The sequence below is a fragment of the Rhipicephalus microplus genome, chromosome 7, assembly GCF_043290135.1.
Source record: "Rhipicephalus microplus isolate Deutch F79 chromosome 7, USDA_Rmic, whole genome shotgun sequence".
Classification (NCBI taxonomy): domain Eukaryota; kingdom Metazoa; phylum Arthropoda; class Arachnida; order Ixodida; family Ixodidae; genus Rhipicephalus; species Rhipicephalus microplus.
In genome coordinates, this window is record NC_134706.1 from 165,250,679 (window position 1) to 165,270,908 (window position 20,230).

Here is a 20,230-nt window from a genome sequence, read left to right on the forward strand (position 1 = left end):
GTTCCTCGATGACCTTGCGTTCTGAAGACGACACGCGGTAAGGGCGACGGCGGATAATACGAGAACCGTCTGTGGCGATGTGATGAGAGGTCACCGTAGTTTGACCTAAGCCATCCGAACAAACGTCAAAACAAGTCTTGTGTTTTGTTAAAAGGGCCATTAAGTCATTAGTTTGCGTTGGAGTGAGATATGGACTCAAAGTGGCTTTAAGCGCATTAGATGAGCCTCCTGGTGGCGTACACTTAGCGACTGACGGCGGAGACGATACAGTGACGACACATACCGGTGCTATGTCGATAAGGCTGGCAACAGTGGACCCCTCTGGCAGTAGTTGTGGCTCTGTTGTCGTGTTGTAGGCGGTGAGACTGGCATGACCACGCGAAAACCGCACTAGACAACATGCGATGGCGATTCCTCGGAAAATGCAGCGCTGATCGGGGACAACCACTGCGTCACCGTCAATGGTATCGCTGGATCTAATGGTGAGGATACGTTCTTGGGCCGGGGGCAGTACAAAGTCTGCAGCTGCAACAAGGTGAGGCGACGAAAAATCGTAAGCACTAGAATTTTCAGTGTCCGTAATGCGAATAACGGGCGGACCACACGAAATGACAGCGGAAGCGGCTGACAGGAAGTCCCAGCCCAATATAATCGGATGAGCACATGAAGAAAGCACAGCCAATTGTATATGGTGACGAATTCCGTCGATCAGAACACGAACAGTGCATTGTCCAATAGGGTAAATTCTATTTTCATTAGCACCACATAACACCGGACCAACATATGGAGTTTGCACTTTTCGTAGACGATGACATAGTTCGCGATCAATGACCGAAATGGCTGCTCCAGTGTCCACGAGTGCGTCAACCGAAATGCCTTCTACACAAACAGTTAGTAAATTTGCAGGGCGCGCAGGAGGAATTGGGACACTTCGACGACAGGCAGTTTCTCCTCCAAAAACTGCAGCTGCTAGTTTTCCGAGTGGCTGTCGAGGGGCATCAGGGCAGAACGTAAAGGCGAAGTAGTACGGCGGAAGGGCGATGGTGAACGACGGCGGGGTGAGCGGGAAGAACGAGGTTCACCGTGGGACAAAGGAGGCGAAGGCGAACGTCGTGACGAGGGAATGTAGGTTCCTGGAACGTAGGGGTCAGACCTCGCAGCCCGGTCACTCTCGTACGAAGAATAACCTCGTCGTTCATCTTGCTGGCGCCGACGGCAAAAGCGGGAGATATGTCCTCTTATGCCACAGTAGTAACAGACGGGGCGCGTAGGGCGCCAGGCAGGGAAGTGTGGTTGTGGTGGTGCCTTGGCTGCCATCGCGGCCAAATGGTCGTATACGGCTTCCGTAGTTACAGGTGGAGTAGGTGGAGGAGGCCGTGACACGACTTCGGCATACGTAGGCACATGTAAGGGCACAGGAGGCGGGGCACGTGCGACGCTCGTCATCGACGCCAATTCGTCCTTTATAATTTCCCGCAGGTTAGGAGGGGGTGAGCGGGCAGGTGAAGTCGGTGCGCTGGCAGGAACAAGGCTGTGAAGTTCCTCTCTCACTATGGTGCGAATTAGAGCTCGCAGCTCATGCTCGCCAGTAAGACGAGTGTCATAGGAGGCGTGTGGAAGGCGCATTGAGTAAAGTGCGTCCAGGCGCTGGCAGGTGGTAATAATGTCCTGAACTGTTGTCGGGCTCTGCATGACAAGAGCATTAAAGGCGACGGAGTTGATGCCTTTCATTACTTGCCGAATACGATCGGCCTCCGGCATGTCCTTTTGGGCGCGGCGGCAGAGGGCCAGAACGTCTTCAATGTACGATGTGTACGATTCGTCAGGCCCCTGGATGCGGGTAGCGAGCTTCTGTTTAGCTACCTCAGAGCGTCCTGTAGAAGTGCCGAATATTTGACGCAGCTGCACCGTGAATGCTGACCAATCAGGAAAGTCGCGTTCGTGGTTATGATACCACGTCTTAGCAACCTCCTTCAGATAAAAGGGTACATAGCGCAGCTTATGTGCCTCATCCCAGTAATTGCAAGCACTGGTACGGTCGTAACTGTCCAGCCATTCTTCTACGTCCTCACCGCGAAGGCCAGAAAACACTGGAGGGTCTCGTTGCGAGGTACTCACGGTGTGGTGAGGCCCAGCAGGCTGAGCGGGTGGTGCGAAGAAGGCGGTAGGGGGTGGGTCGTTTTGCGCCATCACTGTTGGCAAGCACAGCCGTCGACCTGATCGGAGCTCCAGGGGTGACCGGTAGTGCACGAGGACTTGGGAATCACAGCACGCTCCACCACTTGTGAGACGACGTCAGGTACGAAGGAGCGACCGTTTTATTGTCAACCCAGACGCGCGAGCCAGCAACCGAACAAGCAGCGAGCCGCTACGATGATGATGATCACGGTGCTTTGTATGCGCAGGTGAAAGTGAAAATGATGAGCAACACAATCAGCGCTCACACTATTTACAAAATATACAGGGAGAGTCAGAGGCAGCTGCAGCCAAGATGGAGGTACAACCGCAACAAAAACTTGAACGCAATTGTATTCGTCTTCGTCATCTACCTGATGCTCTCTCATTGCTGTCGTCGTTTAACAATATCAAGATTGGTCTGAATTTAATGATAAAAACTTTATTAGCATCATCATACACAGGACATATAGTTTGCCATCATGTGGCACTGGTATAGATATTTTTTGTATTGAATTGGATAATTATTTGAGATCATGATGCAAGCTACTTAATATTCACTCTGGGGGGCCGAGTGTGTCGTTACCTCCTAGAGGACATTCGAAAAGGCTTCTGACACGAATATCAATACCTCGATATGTTTGCATTGTTTGATTGTACTGTATAAGTGCATTCTTGGCTGATTATTATTGATGAACGTTGTCTTTGAGACATTGTAAATTGCTTTTAAAGTTAGTGTAAGTGCTCGTCCGAGTTGGCAGCGTCCCACTGCATTGCCACTAGTATGTACAATTTCAATTTTTATGAAGGGAAACGTGGCCTGTGCACTCTGGTAGCTGCTGGCAGCGCATTCTAGCTGGAGCGAGATTAACCACACCCTCTTTTTGTGTTACCTCTTTGCGAACAAAACAACCAGTCATTGGTGATAAGGAACAGGCGGCAACTCCCTGGTTGTTTTGCTCGTCACCAGATGACATGAGAAGAGGCTGTGGTTACTCTCGCTCCCACTTGAACGCATTGCAAGTAGCCACCAAAGCGCACAGGCTATGCACTCGCGTGTTTTCAATTGACACTGTGCATCGCAGGCGAAGGCCCTATGTCACTTTCTGCAAGAAAAGCGAGCATTGTGGATGTTGCAGAAGATTTGTGGGGTGTGGGCCTAAGGAGCTTTGCTCCTAAAGAGTATCCCTATCACTACGAGGTCTGTTTCCTAATGTCCAGCTATATGCCTAAAGCAAGACATTGATGAATAGTCCTTGCTCCATTGTTTCGGGAAACAGTGAGATCAATTTTTTTTTAGCTTTGATACCAATGGACACATCTTTAAAATAATGGCATTGCACTAAAAAGAACCATTTTTCTCATATTAGCCAACTACTCTTGAACAAACCAAAATCACCATGCATACCGCAATCAGACGCTTGGTAATAAGAAAGTGCCAGTGACAACATCACTTTAAACCTTGAAAGCCTCGCCCCAAACTTCGTGACGTCACCGCTAGTGATTGCATCTTACCTGCCGACTCTCCTGAAATGTACGCGAGACTCTCGAACTTCGACCTAATCTCCCATCGTAGGAATACTGTCTCCAATCTCCCAAAAAGTGGCTGCCACAGCAGATGCTTTTCTTTTTTTCAATGATGCACATAGAAAATTTAAAAAGGATGCTCCTGTCGTTATTACACACACACACACACACACACACACACACACACACACACACACACACACACACACACACACACACACACACACACACACACACACACACACACACACACACACACACACACACACACACACACACACACACACACACACACACACACACACACACACACACACACACACACACACACACACACACACACACACACACACACACACACACACACACACACACACACACACACACACACACACACACACACACACACACACACACACACACACACACACACACACACACACACACACACACACACACACACACACACACACACACACACACACACACACACACAGTCGAACCTCGATATATCGAATGGTGCGGCAATCGCGAAATAGTTCGATATATCCAGAATTCGATATAAAAAAATCACGAAAAAAATGCGTCAACAGCTTGCTGAAAACAACCAAGCGTGGTTGCACCAAGCGTGGTACAGTAAATACTCACTTGAAGATTCAGACATAGTATTTATTGTGTTGATTTAAAATATTGAAAAAGAGTAGCCTGCTTTTTGTTGGCCATGACGTGTTTGACGACTGCGTCCTCAATATAGTCCAGGCGATCCATAAGTGATAGGCCGATGCCTTCAATCGCGCCGCAGTGGTGGCGCACAAGGGCCAAGGCAGCTACGACCTCAGCTGATGTCAGGAGTGGGGCACCATCAGCGCTTGCGGGATCCACCTCGGCAGAGTCTTCATTTGGCTGCTTAGCAGTAGCTTCGGCGACAATCTCCACATCCGTGAGCTCCGCCGTAAGCTCCGCCGTTCGGAGTTAGGCCTGTCGCGCACTGTGGTGCGCGACAGGCCTAACTCCGAACGCACGAACACAGCGTGCGACAGGCCTAACTCCGAATGCACGAACACTGCGAGCACAACGACCGATGCCTGCCGATGCTACAGGGGAGGAGCTTGCAACAAGTGCGCAGTGTGCCGTTGACACCATAGAGACTGCAACGACTGCAAGCTGCAAGGCTGCGGCGTGAGTCCGGGTGTAAAGCGCGCACATGGCGCGCCCATGCTGGCTCGCCTGACTGCTTTCCCTTTCCCGGCGGCAGCGCGAGCCGCGTCCGAGACAGTCGTCTGCGTCCTTTCTCTCCTATACGTTCCTCCTCAATCTTTACCTCCCACTCAATCTTCCCCCGCGCGAAGCCGTGTCGGTGCCTTCGTATTGGAGGACAATAACAGCTGGGCGCTTTTCTCTTCACTTTCCTCATTCAAGAACCTCTACCGCAAGGCTGCGGCGCGCGTACGCTGCTACGTTAAAGTGGCGCTCTCGGCGCCATCGATGTGTGCAGCATTCGTTAACGCCCGCCGCTCTACCGCTACTTTCGAGAGTTGCGGGAAAGCTCGCCGCCTGTCAATGGAGCGCGGGCGGTTTGGGGTGGCTGAGTTCGATATATCCATTATATGTCAAACTTTGTTCGAAATAAAAAATCAATAATGCCTGCGATTTCCCGCGTGATATAGGAACCGTTCGATATAGGCAATAATTCGATATATCCGTGTTCGATATATTGAGGTTTGAATATATATATATAATCAATGTCTGAAGCATCATAATATCATTAGCCTGACGCCCACTGCGGGGCAAAAGCCTCTCCCATAATCCACCAATCAACCCGGTGTTTTGCTTTCTGTTGCCACGTTACACCTGCGAGCTTTTTAATCTCATCGGCTCACCTAACTTTCTGCCTCCCCTTCGTGCGTTTGCCTTCTCTGGGAATGCAGTCAGTTTCCCTTAATGACCAGTGGTTATATACTGCCTATATATGTTCTACTGCCCGGCCCATGTCCATTTCTTCTTGATCTCACCTATGATATCCTTAGCCCCGATTTGTTCCCTGACCCACTCTGCTCTCTTCTTGTCTCTTGAGGTTACACCTATCATTTTCTTTTCCATCGCTCGCCGTGTCGTCCTTAATTTACGCTGAGCCCTTTTTTTTAAGCCTCCACGTTTCTGCTCCCTTGGTAAGTACTGGCAAGATGCAGCTGTTATATACTTTCCTCTTGAGGGTTAGTGGCAGGTTGCAATTCGTGATTTAAGAAAGCTTGTCGAATGTGATCCACACCATTCTTATTCTTCTAGTCATTTCACTTTCATGGTTTGTCTCTGCGATTACTACCTGTCCTAAGCAGACATATTTCATTACAACTTCCAGCGTTTCTTCACCTATGGCAAAGGGCTGTTTTCTGACGAGTGTTGCACATTACTTTAGTTTCGTGCATATTAATTTTCAGACCTACTTTTCTGCTTTCTGTGTTCAGTTCTGTAATCATGAGCTGTAATTCATCTCCTGAATTACTCATAAAGGCAATGTCATCAGCAAATTGCAGGTTACTACGATACTCTCCATTAACTCTTATGCCTAACGTTTCCCAATCTAGGGTCCTGAAAACTTCCTGTAAATATGCGGTGAATAGTATTGGAAAGATCGAGTCTCCCTGCCTTACACCCTTCTTTATTGAAATTCTGTCACCTTCTTTATGGAGAACCATGGTGGCTGTGGATCCACTCCACATTTCTTCCAGTACGTTTATGTAGGGTTCGTCGATGCCCCGATTCGGTAGTGCCTGCATTACTCCTGATATCTCGACCGAGTCAAATGCCTTCTCGTTATTTATGAAAGCTATGTATAGAGGCTGGTTGTATTCCACGCATTTCTTTATTACCTGATTGATAGTATGAATATGGTCAATTGTGGAGTATAGCCTTGTCGAAATCCTGCTTGGTCATTTGGTTGATTCAACTCTAAGGTCACCTTAATTCTATTAGCTATTATTTTTGTAAAGAGTTGGTAGAAAACGGAGAGTAAGCTGACCGGCCTGTAATTTTTCAAGCCCCCGACGTCTCCTTTCTATTCGATTAAGATGAAGTTGCTGTTCTTCCAAGATTCTGGTATCCTTCCCATCAAGAGACACTTCGTATATAATGTGGCTTGTTTTTCTAACACAATTTCCTCATCATCTTTCAGGAGGTCTGTTGTTACCTTATTGACACCAGCGGATTTGCCTGTTTGCATTCCTTCTAAGGCTTTCCTTACTTCTGTTGTTACTGCTAGGATGTTGAATTCCTCTGGACTATTATTGCTTCACATGATATTCTGGTTGCTTTGGCTTCTGTACAGCTCTCTGTAGAACTCCTGCGCCACCTCAACTATCTGATCCCTATTGATGGTAACATTGCCCTCCTTGTCCCTTAATTCATACATCCAACTTCTGCATACGTTCAATTTTTTTCTTCGCAGCTTCTAGGCTTTTGCCACATTTCACAGCCTTCTCGACTCCCTCCATGCTATACCTTCAGATGTCAGCTGCCTTACACCCATCAATTAACTTCGAGAGCTCCACTAGCGGACTATATGGTTTGTTGCATTTGAGGCTCTCATGGTTTGTCGTCTCTTGATAAGAGCTAGTTTTCCAGTGGCGTGTCTAGTGATTGCACCTTCAACTTCTGTAACGTTCTGCGCACGAACAACACTCTTCCCTCGCTCCGTTTCATGACAGCAATAAGCCGTCACAGCGGTTATTGTTTTTGTGGCCGTCAGCAAAATGTGTTCATCGTAAAGCCACCGCCATCGTTGCGGCCCTGCCGAGACAGCACAATGGGACAAATTCTATGGTCGTTCGTACGCGGAACGTTGGGGAGCACTAGAATAATTGTGCGCACTGGCACATCAGCGGGTTTGTCACGTGGTTTTGCATTTCGTGGGTATTAGTAATTAACTGAAAAACACCACTACCTAACAAATATAAAATTTGAAACTGTCTAATCGGACGTTCTGCAAACCGATTTACAACTTTCTCATTGAAATTTTTTATGAATATTTTTTTCTTGAAATGTTAGTTAATTAAATGTATCTAAGTAGACAATATCTGAGAATACAGAAAATAGTATAACTCCAGGCAACAGTGAGCAAAATGCATTTGGTCGCGTCATAATCGCGTGTGCCGGCATATTTTTGAACTCGGGCTAAAGTTACCTGGAACAACCTGTATATGGCCAGGTATTGTATGCTAGGAAGGGATGACGAAATTTTCACAAAATCGTCCTTCTGTTACATTTTCAGCTGGTGGATCAGCTGAAAACATTAAGTAAGGATGCGTTCGTGAAAGTTTTGTTGTTCCTTTTTTGCACACACATGCACAACCGCACACGCACACATATACACACACACATATATATATATATATTAGATTTGTGGTGGCAAAATTATTTACAACACAGTTTTTAGATTAGAATTTAAAAAAAAAACTAATTGTTGCACTTCATTGTCCCTTTAATGTTTTCCAGAGATGGAACAGTTGTGCCATTTGCACCATTGTGCACCAAACTTACCTACCTGTGCCATCCTTCCTGCACCGAACCACCCCTGCTGCGCCAAACTCTCCTATCAGGGTCGTACTGCACTGCAGCATCAGAATTAAGCCACAAAATGCGAAAGCCTATCAGACGTCGTGCCTGGAAGCGTGGCTGAAACATTGTCTTTTTGGTTTGATTGAACTGGTATAGTTTCTGTTTCGTAAAGGCTCTGATTGCTCCAGGAGAAGCTGTGAACTTTGATCCTAAGCGCGTGGTCGCGATCACTATCTGCGCGCTGTAAAGGGCTCGGTGTTCACGGCATCCCACCCCTGCCATTAGTTGTAAAGGGTGCGGGGTACGGCGTATATCTTTGTGATAGCTGGCCCATCGTCCACACAGCTGATGTTCACCAATGAGGAGACACGCTCTTAGAGACAGGACACAGGTTTATTTGCATGGTGGAAGAGAAATGCAACCATAAAGTGATTCAGCGATTATGTACAAATGTCTATGGCTTTTATAATAGCCCATCGTTTCCTATACACGGCAGTTCGAAGAAGGCAATGACCACTGCTGCCGCGAGTCAGGGGACGAAGTCTCAGGGGTGCACTCACCAGCAAGGGTGCAGATATTCGGTCACTCAGCTCATGAGAAACACGGGCCAAGATGTCCAATGGTTGACATGTGCGCACCACACAATGACGCACCCAGCCCATGCCTTGAAGACATTGCAGGGCAAGGAGATAAGAGGGCCACTGACACTAACGTTAGCAGCAATCCGTGGCTGCGTTCAGGTACAGTGTTCTAGACTTTTCTAGAGCACGGCAGTTCAGGTGCTCGATTCCTGAGAACTGCTACTGCAACACCAATCCACGCTTTCGAACCGTCGGTGCTTTGTACCGACCCCACATAGGCGACAATGGCCGAGTTGAGATGTTTCACGCTAATAAACCGCTCAACAAAAGGGTTGTTTGCGATGCCTCCATGTAGTTCCTTGTATCCCGACCATAGCAAACTGCTTGGCCCATCTGCCGGACAGCATCGTGCTTTGGCTTCTGGCCAGGTGCTGATATCAGGGTGAAAGCATTCTTTCAGATAGCCTCAGGCACAATGGCGTCTGCTATGACGAACTGCTGGGACAAACATAACATCGCGCGATCACGGCAGGCATCAGTGCACATAGTTCGTCAACCCTTCCACGTGATGCTCTCTTAATGCGAAGGGATTGCGAGAGGAACATCTCTTCTCGTTTTGTAGAGTTACGCAATATACAGTAAAAGCTCGTTAATTCGATCCGCAAGAGGAATCCGCCTCAGTTCAAATTAACGAAAGTTCGAACTATCAAAATTGATGAACAATAGTACACTGTGAGTAGGGCATAAAAATTCATTTTTTGAAAAAAATCTGTGATCACGGTTTGCCTTCTTTCCTTTAAGGTGACAGCCAGCACTTTTTGCTCTAATGAGCAAGTTTGGCGGAAGGCCTCTTCTCCGCCTTCTCCAAAACTTAAGAAAAGACGGGCGGCATTCAATCCGGCCGTGACTTCCGCAGCAGAGAACCGCACTGGTGCTTCGTCCTCCTCCTCATCAGCGGTTGGAGTGTTGACGTCATCCCTCCCAGAATGACGACAAGATCCGTCTTCCCGTCGCGAAGGCTCTCCTTCACCGATGCGGTCAAGTGCCCGCGAAACGCGTCCAACACGAGCATGTTCCGGTGCTGCAGGAGTGCTCCAGGCCGCCGGCTCCACACGATCCGGATCCACTCGCGCATTAGGGCCTCGTCCATATACCTCTTCTCGTTGACGCGGACGACATCCCGCGGGAAGGCCTCCTTCGGCATCGTCTTCTGCTTGCAGATGATGAAGGGGGGCAACTTTCTGCCGTCGGCCGTGCAGGAAAGTATAACGGTGAAGCGCGAATGCTCGCTTCCGGTCGACAAAAGCTTCACCTCTTTTGCCCCACATTCGCAAACAGTCATGGACGACGGCATGTCAAACCACACCGGTGTTTCGTCGGAATTGCCGATTTGGCCTAGCATGTAGCCATGCTGCCGCCGGAGGCTGTTCACGTAGAGTTGATACTCTATTAATTTGTTCTCGTACGCCTCCGGCAGCTTCTGGCATATCGACGTGCGCCGTCGAAGGGCAAATCCCTTGCGTCGCATGAAGCGACGGACTCAATAAATGGATCCCTTGAAGTCTTTCTTTAATAGACCGGCTTCACGGGCGAGCTCGATAGCTTTTGATCGAATGAGCTCCGCATTCACCGGCAGGGATCTGGCACTGTACTCACTAACGAAATCCGCCACTTTGTCTTCGAGTTCCGGGTGCACAGCTCGGCGACCGCGAAACAACGTTTTCCTCTCGTTACACACCGACAGTTTGGTTTTTCGTTTGCGCCTGTAGCTGACGCTTTTCTCAGACACTCCAAACTGCCGCTGTGCCGCCATGTTGCCATTCGCCTCCACAAATTCAATAACTTTTTTTTTTTTAAACGCGGCGGTGAACTGGCGCTGCGTCCCTGTATTCATGGCTAGTCGCAGAGTAACGTCGGCACTCGCTACAAACACTAAATGAACAAGAAAAGAGAAATGACGTCGGCAGAGAATGCGTCGGCCCATAGAGGCGATGTCGATGCTGATGCCCAAAAAGCATGTGACACTTCTTGTTGCCAGACGATCACTTGGTTTATGCCAAGGGCCGGAATATAGGTCGAGGGGTGACTTTTCATTGACATTTTTTGGGAAAAACCTAGACCTATGTTCCGCACTATACGGTACTCCCAGCACCAATAACCAAGGTGTCTGACGCACCTGATTTGCTGTGTGCTGGTCATGCCATATGTCGTCTAACCGCGACAACTACGCAGGATTTTCAAAAGCTGCGAGATTGGCGCTTGAAAAATCATGGAGGTTACGTAGGACGGAGAGCAGGCAGCTACCGAGAGAGAGATTGAGGGGGGAGGTGGTGAAGAGTAAGTGGCGCGATTTTCTGCACTCTGGCCTCCGTGCCAGTTTCTCCGTTTTTCTCTCTGCTCCCTGTCAACGCGGCAGCTGCCCTATCGAGTGACTAGCCAAGCTGCAGGCGCAGTGGTGTGTAGTTCGAATTATTCGCGGCAGAACCTACTCGCATTCGAATCAACAGGCTTCTTTATTCATAGGCTTGTATGGAGCTTGGCCGGACCATAACTTACAGTTCGAATTATCCATAAATTCGAATTATTGAAGTTCGAAATAACGAGCTTTCCCTGTAGAAGCTAAAAGAGTTGCCCCTCTGCTTTGCAATTTCTTGCAATCGGACTTGTTGCTTCGCCATTCCGGTGCAACTGTTTTTTTTATAATGTGACGGCAGGATTTGGAAAATAAATCAAGGATTCACGCTTATCGACTCGGTGGTTGACGCTCGCGCTTTCAGTTAAATAGAAAATGTAACATGGGTGGCTGTACATAGCTAAAAGGGTTGCAGTTGCACCGCAAGTGTGGTGCAATGAATACGATAGCAGCAAATTGTAAGCTTATACAAACTGAGGATGGCAGCTAACTCATTTTTATATGATCTCGCCTAACTGTACAAAACGCTGGTGTACTAGAATATGACCACTTCAAGGGGAGCAGCACTTCTTGCACATTCTCTGTGCAATGAGAGTGGGGCATGTAGAAGCATATACAAGTCGCCTGCTCATGGCTGCTGAGCTAGCTTGTGCACCAGCGAGCAGTACCACGGCCCTAGAAGCAAAGTTTATATTTGTTGCTCGAATGACACTTGCCACCCCCCACCCCCCCTCGTCGCTCCCTTGCTAGTTTTTTATGCTGTTCCAAGACGGACAGAATTCTTCCTTTCTGCTTCTCTGCTTCAACTACAGGCCTTCTGGGCAGGGTTATCGGCGGCTATTGCACGCACTCTCCGAGCGGCAGAAATAGGCCGGATTGTTTGACCTCTGCTTTAGCCACGTTCGTCGCCCTCACTCGGGTGCTTTTAGTCGTGGATAGAACACATGATGCACGGGAGCATGTTATCATTTTAGAATTCATACAGGGCATGATGCCAACGGGGAAAACCTTTCGAGAGTTTACATATAATTTCTATCGCAATAATGAGGCTATTGCACAATTTAGCAGAGTGTTTAAAAAATGCAGCATGGAACAGATGCAGCTTCGCAAGTGCTTTGAACGGTACTAAATCTTAATGCCCTATTTTGCTCTGAAAGGCCCTTTTGGCTGCTTAAAGCCTGCTACAAAAAATTCTTTTGTCAGCTGCGAGGAGTGCTTTATTTTGATTAGTAATTACATTTCTGCATACTCTGTATATGTGGTTGATGGTGTTTTGGACCATGAGCCTTTCCTTTGCACTTGGTGATATGAAGCAGCACAAAACATTGCATCTAACATCAGGTTATTAGTGGATGACCGTGTGGTTTACCGTAAAATTTCCTCTAGTACTTACCACATTGTCTTACAGTAGGATCTTGATAGCATCAGTTTATAATGTTCATCCTGGCAAATGACCCTTAACACGGACAAATGCAAGTTACTTACTTTCAGTCGTAAACTTACCAACTGGGCATTTGATTATGCGCTTAGCAATCACTCCATAAGCCAGACATCTATGTACAAATACTTAGGTATTCATCTGACATCAAACCTGTCTTGGTCCAATCATATCAAGAAAATAACCCCAAGGGCTTCTTGTACACCTGGTTATTTAAAACGAAATCTCCGGGAAGCTTTGTCAACGACCCGAAAACTTGCCAATTTATCATTAGTTCGTCCTCATCCGGAACTGGCGTCGTCCGTATGATCCCCACACCAAGCATAACTGATTCATTCACTCGAATCTATACAACATCGTGCAGCTCACTTCATTCTTGGTGATCACAAGCGCGCATAAAGCATGTCTGATATGAAATCGAAGCTTTCACTTCCATCATTGAAGTCTCGTAGAACCATCTCACATATCAGTCTCTTTCATAAAGTAATCTGCAGTCAACACCCATCTACGCTACCGCTTACCCATGCGCATCGTATATCTTGTCGTCTTCACAATCATCGAAGCTGGCAACACCCGTTAGGTCAAACAAGGGCTTTCAATTCATCGGCGTTACCTCGTGCCATAGAATATTGGAACAATCTTCCAGATAAAATTTAGTATACGTGACCCTGAAACGTTCAAAAAAGAACATGTTATGTTTTCATAGCTTTTTTTTTAATGTTTGTCTTTTTTTTTTCTCGCATGGCCTCAAATTTGGGCTTGTGCAAAGGATGCTGACTCTTGTTTAGTTGGTATGGTCGAGTCAAGTTTAGTTTTTTTTTGCACAGTTTGTCTGTCATCTTCGTCCTTATTACAGTCGAGCCCGCTAATAACGAACCTGAGCGTGACGCGGCATCCGTTCTCTATATCTCGAAGTTCGTAGTAAATGAGACACGTCTTTTAAAAAAAATTGCGAGTGAAAACAAACTTTTTTTTGCCCCAAAAATTCCGTGATGCACGTGTTTCGAAGAGCAGAAGCGATATGGGCGGTCTCTAGTTCATTTAAAATGGCAGTGTGCTCGTTCACCGAGGTCCGTGGCATAAGCTGCATGAGGCACTGGCTCCAAATTTTCATCGTTCTCGCAATCCGATCCCTCCGAATCGCTCTCTCCACGTACTTCATTCACAATGCCCCAATCCATGCACGGTTCCACAGTGTCGGCATCATCATTGGCCGTAATTAAACCATCGCAACAGATGTCCCAGGTCGGAGTCGACGACGCGCTGCTACAAATGCCGCCGCTGTTCGGTAGCTTCAGGCTCGGCATCTTCAGGCTCGGCATCGGGCCCGACGTCGACGAAGTCAGCCTTGCGAAAACGGTTTTGCGCGCATGTAGTCATCATCGCCGCCCACGAAATAATCGCCATCTCCACAGCTGAATACCGGGGCGCCCGAAGCGGCAAGTTGGCTGCTAGGTGGTGAACAGCTATGAGCAATCACTCTGCAACGCGGCACCTAATGTGCGGATTACGCTCAAGCCAAGCAGTCACACTTTCGACGTTTTGTTGAGCGCCAGGAAAAAGCGTGCTAGTCCTCCCATCGGCCATCATGACCACATACGCACACCAAGAGCGAGCAAGACGCGCACACGCGACACATATGCCAGGACGCATGGAACAGCTCTGGGCCCGTTTCCAGTCAGAAAACGAAACTATTTCGAGCCAGCGTGGCAGGCGTCGCGGAGCGGTGGAGACGGGTGAAGGGGTTGTGAGGAGAGGAAGCAGACTTGCGAGAGAAGGGCAAGTAGTTGCGATAAAGAGAGGGGAAGATTTGGTGGGAGGGCGACCTTGAAAACCAAAACACACGAGGAGGCAGGTTGGGTAGCTTGCTTGAAATATTCGCAAAACTTCCACGTAGAAAAACTTGGAAAGAGTGCCTGCGTGCGCAAAAGTCAAAGCATGGCCACCTGGATTGGTGTGCACAGCGGTGTTCGAAGAATCAGCCGCCGTGGTGAAAAAATCGTTTTGTTGCGCCGGTGGGTTTGCGTGGCCTCCCAAACTTCCATTAACAGCCGTTTTCGCGCTTCCGCACGCACGTGGAAGGCATGCTGAGTTGAGTGCGAAGTGGGGGAGAACAAGTCCTAAACACGAAACGAATCACAAGTTATCAGAGTCGGTGGGGTAGCGTAGACGCGGGCACTAGATGCAGACTATCGGATAAAGTCAGTGGCCGACGATGTTGGCAAATGGTCTGCTCACTCCAGGCCGGCGACGCCAGCGACAGTACCAGAGATCAAAAACAGTGTAGAAGGCCGACCGGTCTTCGAAATATCGGTGGCAGTGTGCAAACACGGGCCTCGTCTGGTGATGTGGGGTGCTCAGAGTAGTGGGGGGACAAAGGGGTGCGCAACAAAAAGTAGTCGGGGCATGGAGGAAGGAAACAACTTTCATTCTTCTATGGGTTGGGGAGAGCGGCAGCTATAGGGTCGCGAAGGCGCGTTCGGCGTTTAACAATAAGAATGTATGGTTTCCCCGGTAGTTGCCAGACTGCTGACTCCGTTCGCTGTAACCGATCAGCGACGCTCGGAGACATTCGTTATAAGTGCGATTTTGTGCCATTGAACCAATGTATATTTTCATGATTCCGCGGGTATTGTTCGTTTTAAGCAAAAGTTCTTTTTAAGTGGGGCCTTTATATGTGTGCTCGACCGTACTACTAAATTGTTCAGTGTATTGAAAGATTTGTATGTAGTATTGACTTTGTACAACTACCTGTTCCTGCATTCACTGACTCACGATCTGTGCTGTTTAGTTTATGATGTATGACCCCTCTCACATAATGTTCCAAATGGGAACCTGGGATGTACTTGAATAATAAATAAATAAAAAACAAGGAAAAAATAAGGATTGCGCTAAAGCTGATGATCATGCAATACTTGACTGTTTGTGGGAACTTTGTGGTTACATACCGGGCTGTGCATGATCCTCTCGGATCCTCTAAAAGACACTGTTCATTATTACATTGAATGGTCTGTCTCTTTTAAGTACTATGTTTGCACTAACAAAAACAACCCGTGGATGACAAGAGAAATCATTCATCTTCACTGTAGGCTAAAACAAGCAAAAAAAAAACCCCATTAGTGTAACATCTCAAAAGTCAGCCTCCCTTCTAAACTCTCCGGCATCAAATTTCGGTATTTTGCCCATTCATTGCCTGAATTTTCTATTGGATTGGAGAAACTTTATTTGTGCCTGTAGTTGGGCGCTCGCGCGTCCTGATGGGGGCCTACGTCATTCTCAGTGTTGCCGTTACTTGGCGCAGGTCTCCGCTCGCCATTGCCGGCTCGCTGGGTCCTTGCCTTTCGAGCGCCCCGAGGACCTGCTGAACAGCTCAGAGCTGTTCTTTCTGGTTGTAGCTCTTCACGGCCACCTCGAGCTGCGACCCATTGTTCTTGATCTTGCTTCCTCTGGGTGTTCGATGCAGTCCCACAAGATGTGCATGTGATCTGCTGTCTCCCTGCAGCAGACCTTGCACTTGTTGGTCGGGTATGTCTCGGGGTACATACGGTGCATCAGTGCCGGGCTCGGTAGTGATTCATTCTCAGTAGTACCGCCTCCGCTCGACCCAGCCGCGGGTGCGGGAATGGTAAAGTCCTGCGAGCCATGCGGTAGGCTTTCGGGATGACGTTGTAGTCTGCCTCGTGGTCCTTGGCTTCGAACCACGTTGCACGGTCTGTCGCCGGGCGCGGTCGGTTAGCGCTCGCGCCGCTGTGTGCGCCGTCTCATTGTGGTTGTCATTACGTTCCGACATATCGCCCACGTGCGCTGGGGACCACTTAATCCCTATTTGTCTGTCTTGTAGTTTGGCCGCACTCAATATACGCTCGGCCTCTCTACAGATTTGGCCTTTGGCGAAGTTTCGCGCCGCCTGTCTAGAGTAACTCAGCACTGTGTGGCAGGCTGTGTTGGCGACGGCCAGAGCGATGGCCACCTCCTCTGCTTGTTCAGCTCTGGAATTTTTCTCGCTCGCTGCCATCCTTCTTGCACTGGTCGATGCCTTGATGACGACCGCTGCGAATGTGTTGTGTTGGTATTGCACTGCGTGTGCGTCGTTGGCATGGAGATCGATAATAGCCCTGGCCCCCCCTGCTTTTCTTTCCTTGTTCTGAGGATTCGTGTTCTTTGAAATGGGGTCCGTTCTAATCTGGCGTCAGACCTCTCCGGGGACAGGGAGCTTTATATCTGCTACACTCAGGCATTCTATTCCCAAATCCCCCAGTACTTTGCTACCGGCTTTGGTTGTGAACAGCCGCTCCAGTTGAGCGGTTCGTTGCGAAGTCTGGGCCAGTCGCCGGTCGGCGACTGGCCCAGACTTCATCACAAACAAGGCGCTTAAGAACCTCGATGACGGCTCGATTGAGAACCTAGTAAAATACTTCAACAAGTGCTGGAGATAGGGCACACTGCCGAAGCAATGGAAAACAGCCAAACAAACAAGGTTAAGGTCATGCAGGGCCACGCAGACCTCCTCGACGTCGATATCACGATCGAGCTTCGCCTTGGGTAGGCCGCCGAACGGCAGGTGTTGCTCGGTAGGTGTACTTGGCAGGTATTTGTTGTTGATGCGCCTGATGGCTTCATCGGCGCCGTGTGCAGAGAACGCACAATGTATAGCTTGGCGAGCCTGTCTCTTTGATGTGACTTGGTCTTGGTTTTGTATAGCAGGTGCCGCAACAGGTTCCACGTATTCCCACTGTGCATCTGCCCATCTGCTGTGTTGCAGATCTTGTTCCACTGTTGCACACATAGCACTTGGCAGTGATCTTCAATTGCACAGTTGAGCTCTGCTGCCTTGTTTCTCGGACTGCTGTATAGCCGCTGTTTTTTCCATCGATTGAGTATCGACTGTTTGGTTTCGATGAGATGCGCTAGCCGGCTGTGTACTTTGTCGATCTCCGCGTCTCTTTCAATTTATTGGGTCGCATCGCGTACACTCTTGGTGATTCCGGGAACCCGCGAGTCAATGTCTTCGATCTCGTTGTCATCGTCTCTCTCCTGGTTTCTGGTGTCTCGGAAGGCATCCCAGTCTATCCATTTGTGTGTTCTGTTGCTGATGTCGTTGTGTTCTGGTATGCCGTCTTCAACGATGGTGTGGTCGCTACCAAGGTCGGTCCCCGTGTTTCTTTACGTGATCGCACCCCAAACATCATTCTTGATGAACATGAGGTCCAGAGTGGTGTCGCATCTGTGATGAGGGTAAAGTCGAGTTCCGTGGTGTCTTGGTGCAGGTCACGGCCATTTGCTGTGTACTTGTTGTAGCCCCAGGCAGAATTCATCGCGTTGATATCGCCACACGCGATCAGCGTGTTGTGACCCGCTGCAGTGCTTGCTCTTTGCAACAATGTCTTAACCTCTCTTTTTTTTTTTTTTTTTGATGGGTTGCTGTACACGTTGGGTGGGCAGAAACAGGCCTTTCTTCTCTTCTTGCCCGGGATGATTTCTGTGAGAGTGTGCTCGATCTTGATAGTGTTGTGCAGCTTGTGTTCAATGAACGTGAGTCCCTTCCTGACCAGGGTGCACAGGCCTCTGCCGGCAGGCGGGCCTTTGTCCACTAGCCGAGGAGTGTCGTTGTCACGGTGAGTGTCTCTTGTAGTAGTGTCACGTCCGGCTGGATGACTGACTTTTTCCTTCCGAAGCCGCGACAGTTCCACTGCCACATTGTTATGCCTGTTGCTCATGTGCTGGAGGCCTTGATTGCGTCGCCGTGTACGGTGTTTCTTGGTTCGGTGGCTGTAGTGTGAGTAGGGGCGCATACATCGGGTGCCTCACGATTGGCTGCAGGATCCTTTCAAAGTGGGCAATTCTGTTCGTGTTCTCGGCTTTGTAGGCATCCACTGTTGGTTTCATTGCTGTTACAGATGTGATGTTTGCCATGATTAGCTCTTTGATTTACGTTAATCTCTCTTCGAATTTTGTTTCGAGGTTGCGTTGCATTCATTTTTTTTTCGCATGCGCTTGGCCTTGAAGGCTCCCTTTTTCAGGACTGGTTCCCCTAGGACTGTCCGGTTCCCCTAGGACTGTATAAGAACGTGTTTGTTGTTGCAGAAAATTTCGACTAAGGCAATTTTTCTAGATATGCGAGTTCGAGTTAACAAGGTATTACTGTAATACCAACATTCAAATTGTGATTCAGTGATGGATGCAATTATCTTTTTTTTTCGCATATGCAATGAAAAGTCATGCCTCGCGTTGAGTTGTGGTCGTGTTAAAGTCAAGTAGGTACAGTACTTTCAGTAACTAAAAAGGCTTGGCATTATTGTCTGTTCTCATTAATATTGTGTCTAACAAAGAAAGAAAAAGAGGTCCTTAAGATTGGTGTTCCACCGCAGACATATAGGCTCTCCTGTGGAGCCAGTTTTTTCATGACGCCCAATTTACCCTCCAAAAAACAGGAACGCGATTTATGTTTTTCAGACTCATGAAAAAGACTGTTATTTGTGCATGTAGTGAAAATCTTGCTTTTGGTGGAAGAACTATTCACCTACTGCAGTGGCAATCTGAAAAGTCACTAAACTTTTTTTTATTTTGCTTGAAATTCGAACATTGGTGCGAACCAAGTGGTCAAAATGCTCTTTCTCGTTTCTGGTGCAGCAAAAGAGGCCGAGCGGAAGGCGAAGGCAGAGAGCATCAACAGAGCACTAGGGAAGAAGACGTGACCACAGCTGCAACTGCTATTCTATAAACTTGCCCTCTTTTAAATATGTTTTCTGCTGTTACGAAAGATGCTCCTTTGCTATCCCATCTCTGTGTGTCGCTCCCCTCTCTCACTGTTGTGAGCTCTCCTTAGAACTCTGCGTGTCAGTTTGTTTTGATGAAAGTGCTCATCACTTAAGTAAGCTTCTTGTGTCATTGGCCACATTTCACATGCTAAACCCAGATTTGGCATAGCTCGAAAACCTTGGCTCAGAGTGTGAGCCCTGAACTCATCTGTATTTGGAAGTGATGTATGTGAAAAATGATGTAACAGGATTGAAAGAATTTTGAGATTTCAGGGACAAATTCTGTAAGTTTGCGCACAATAAAAGAGTGATTTCGCTGTTATGCCAATGTGACGTGCATGTTTTATCGTTACTTGTTCTCCCACATATGTGCATCTAGATTTTTCTCTGGCAGGGGTGTGACTTGACATTGGAAGTTTTTTAGTGGCATGTAATCAAACATGGGACAGGCAGTTGGCGCCATAGACTCCGAAAAACGCCAGGCCTGTGCGGAAGGAGCAGCACAGTCACAGCGGAAGCTTGAAGAGCAACCTTTCAGAGCCTTTTCTGAACTCTCATTGAATAACTGACGCAAGCACACTTGCTTGATACCTACTACGGCATTAAGAATAAAAATTTTTTGGTAGTAGGCCGGCATTTGCAATGCTATTTTTCGTCATTCTTCTGAGAAGCATGGTATCCGCTAAACACTTGAAAGGAATTTTGTGCCAATTGCTCATGCAGTGGCTGATGACAATGAGGAATTATGCCTAAAGTGGGTATGTGCCACAGTAATAGGTGATAA

At 48.1% G+C, this 20,230-nt stretch overlaps 1 protein-coding gene across 2 annotated transcripts in view; it reads left to right on the forward strand.

Moving 5' to 3' along the window:
• The window catches only part of LOC119179501 (uncharacterized), a 126,081-nt gene extending 106,313 nt beyond the window's left edge, over window positions 1-19,768 (forward strand). For both annotated transcript variants that reach the window (XM_075869901.1, XM_037430587.2), the window contains exon 6: window positions 19,319-19,768. In XM_075869901.1, the coding sequence (XP_075726016.1) occupies window positions 19,319-19,383 (65 nt within the window). In that variant the 3' untranslated portion in view covers window positions 19,384-19,768. The remainder of the gene's footprint in view (window positions 1-19,318) is intronic.
• The last annotated feature ends 462 nt before the right edge of the window (window positions 19,769-20,230 follow it).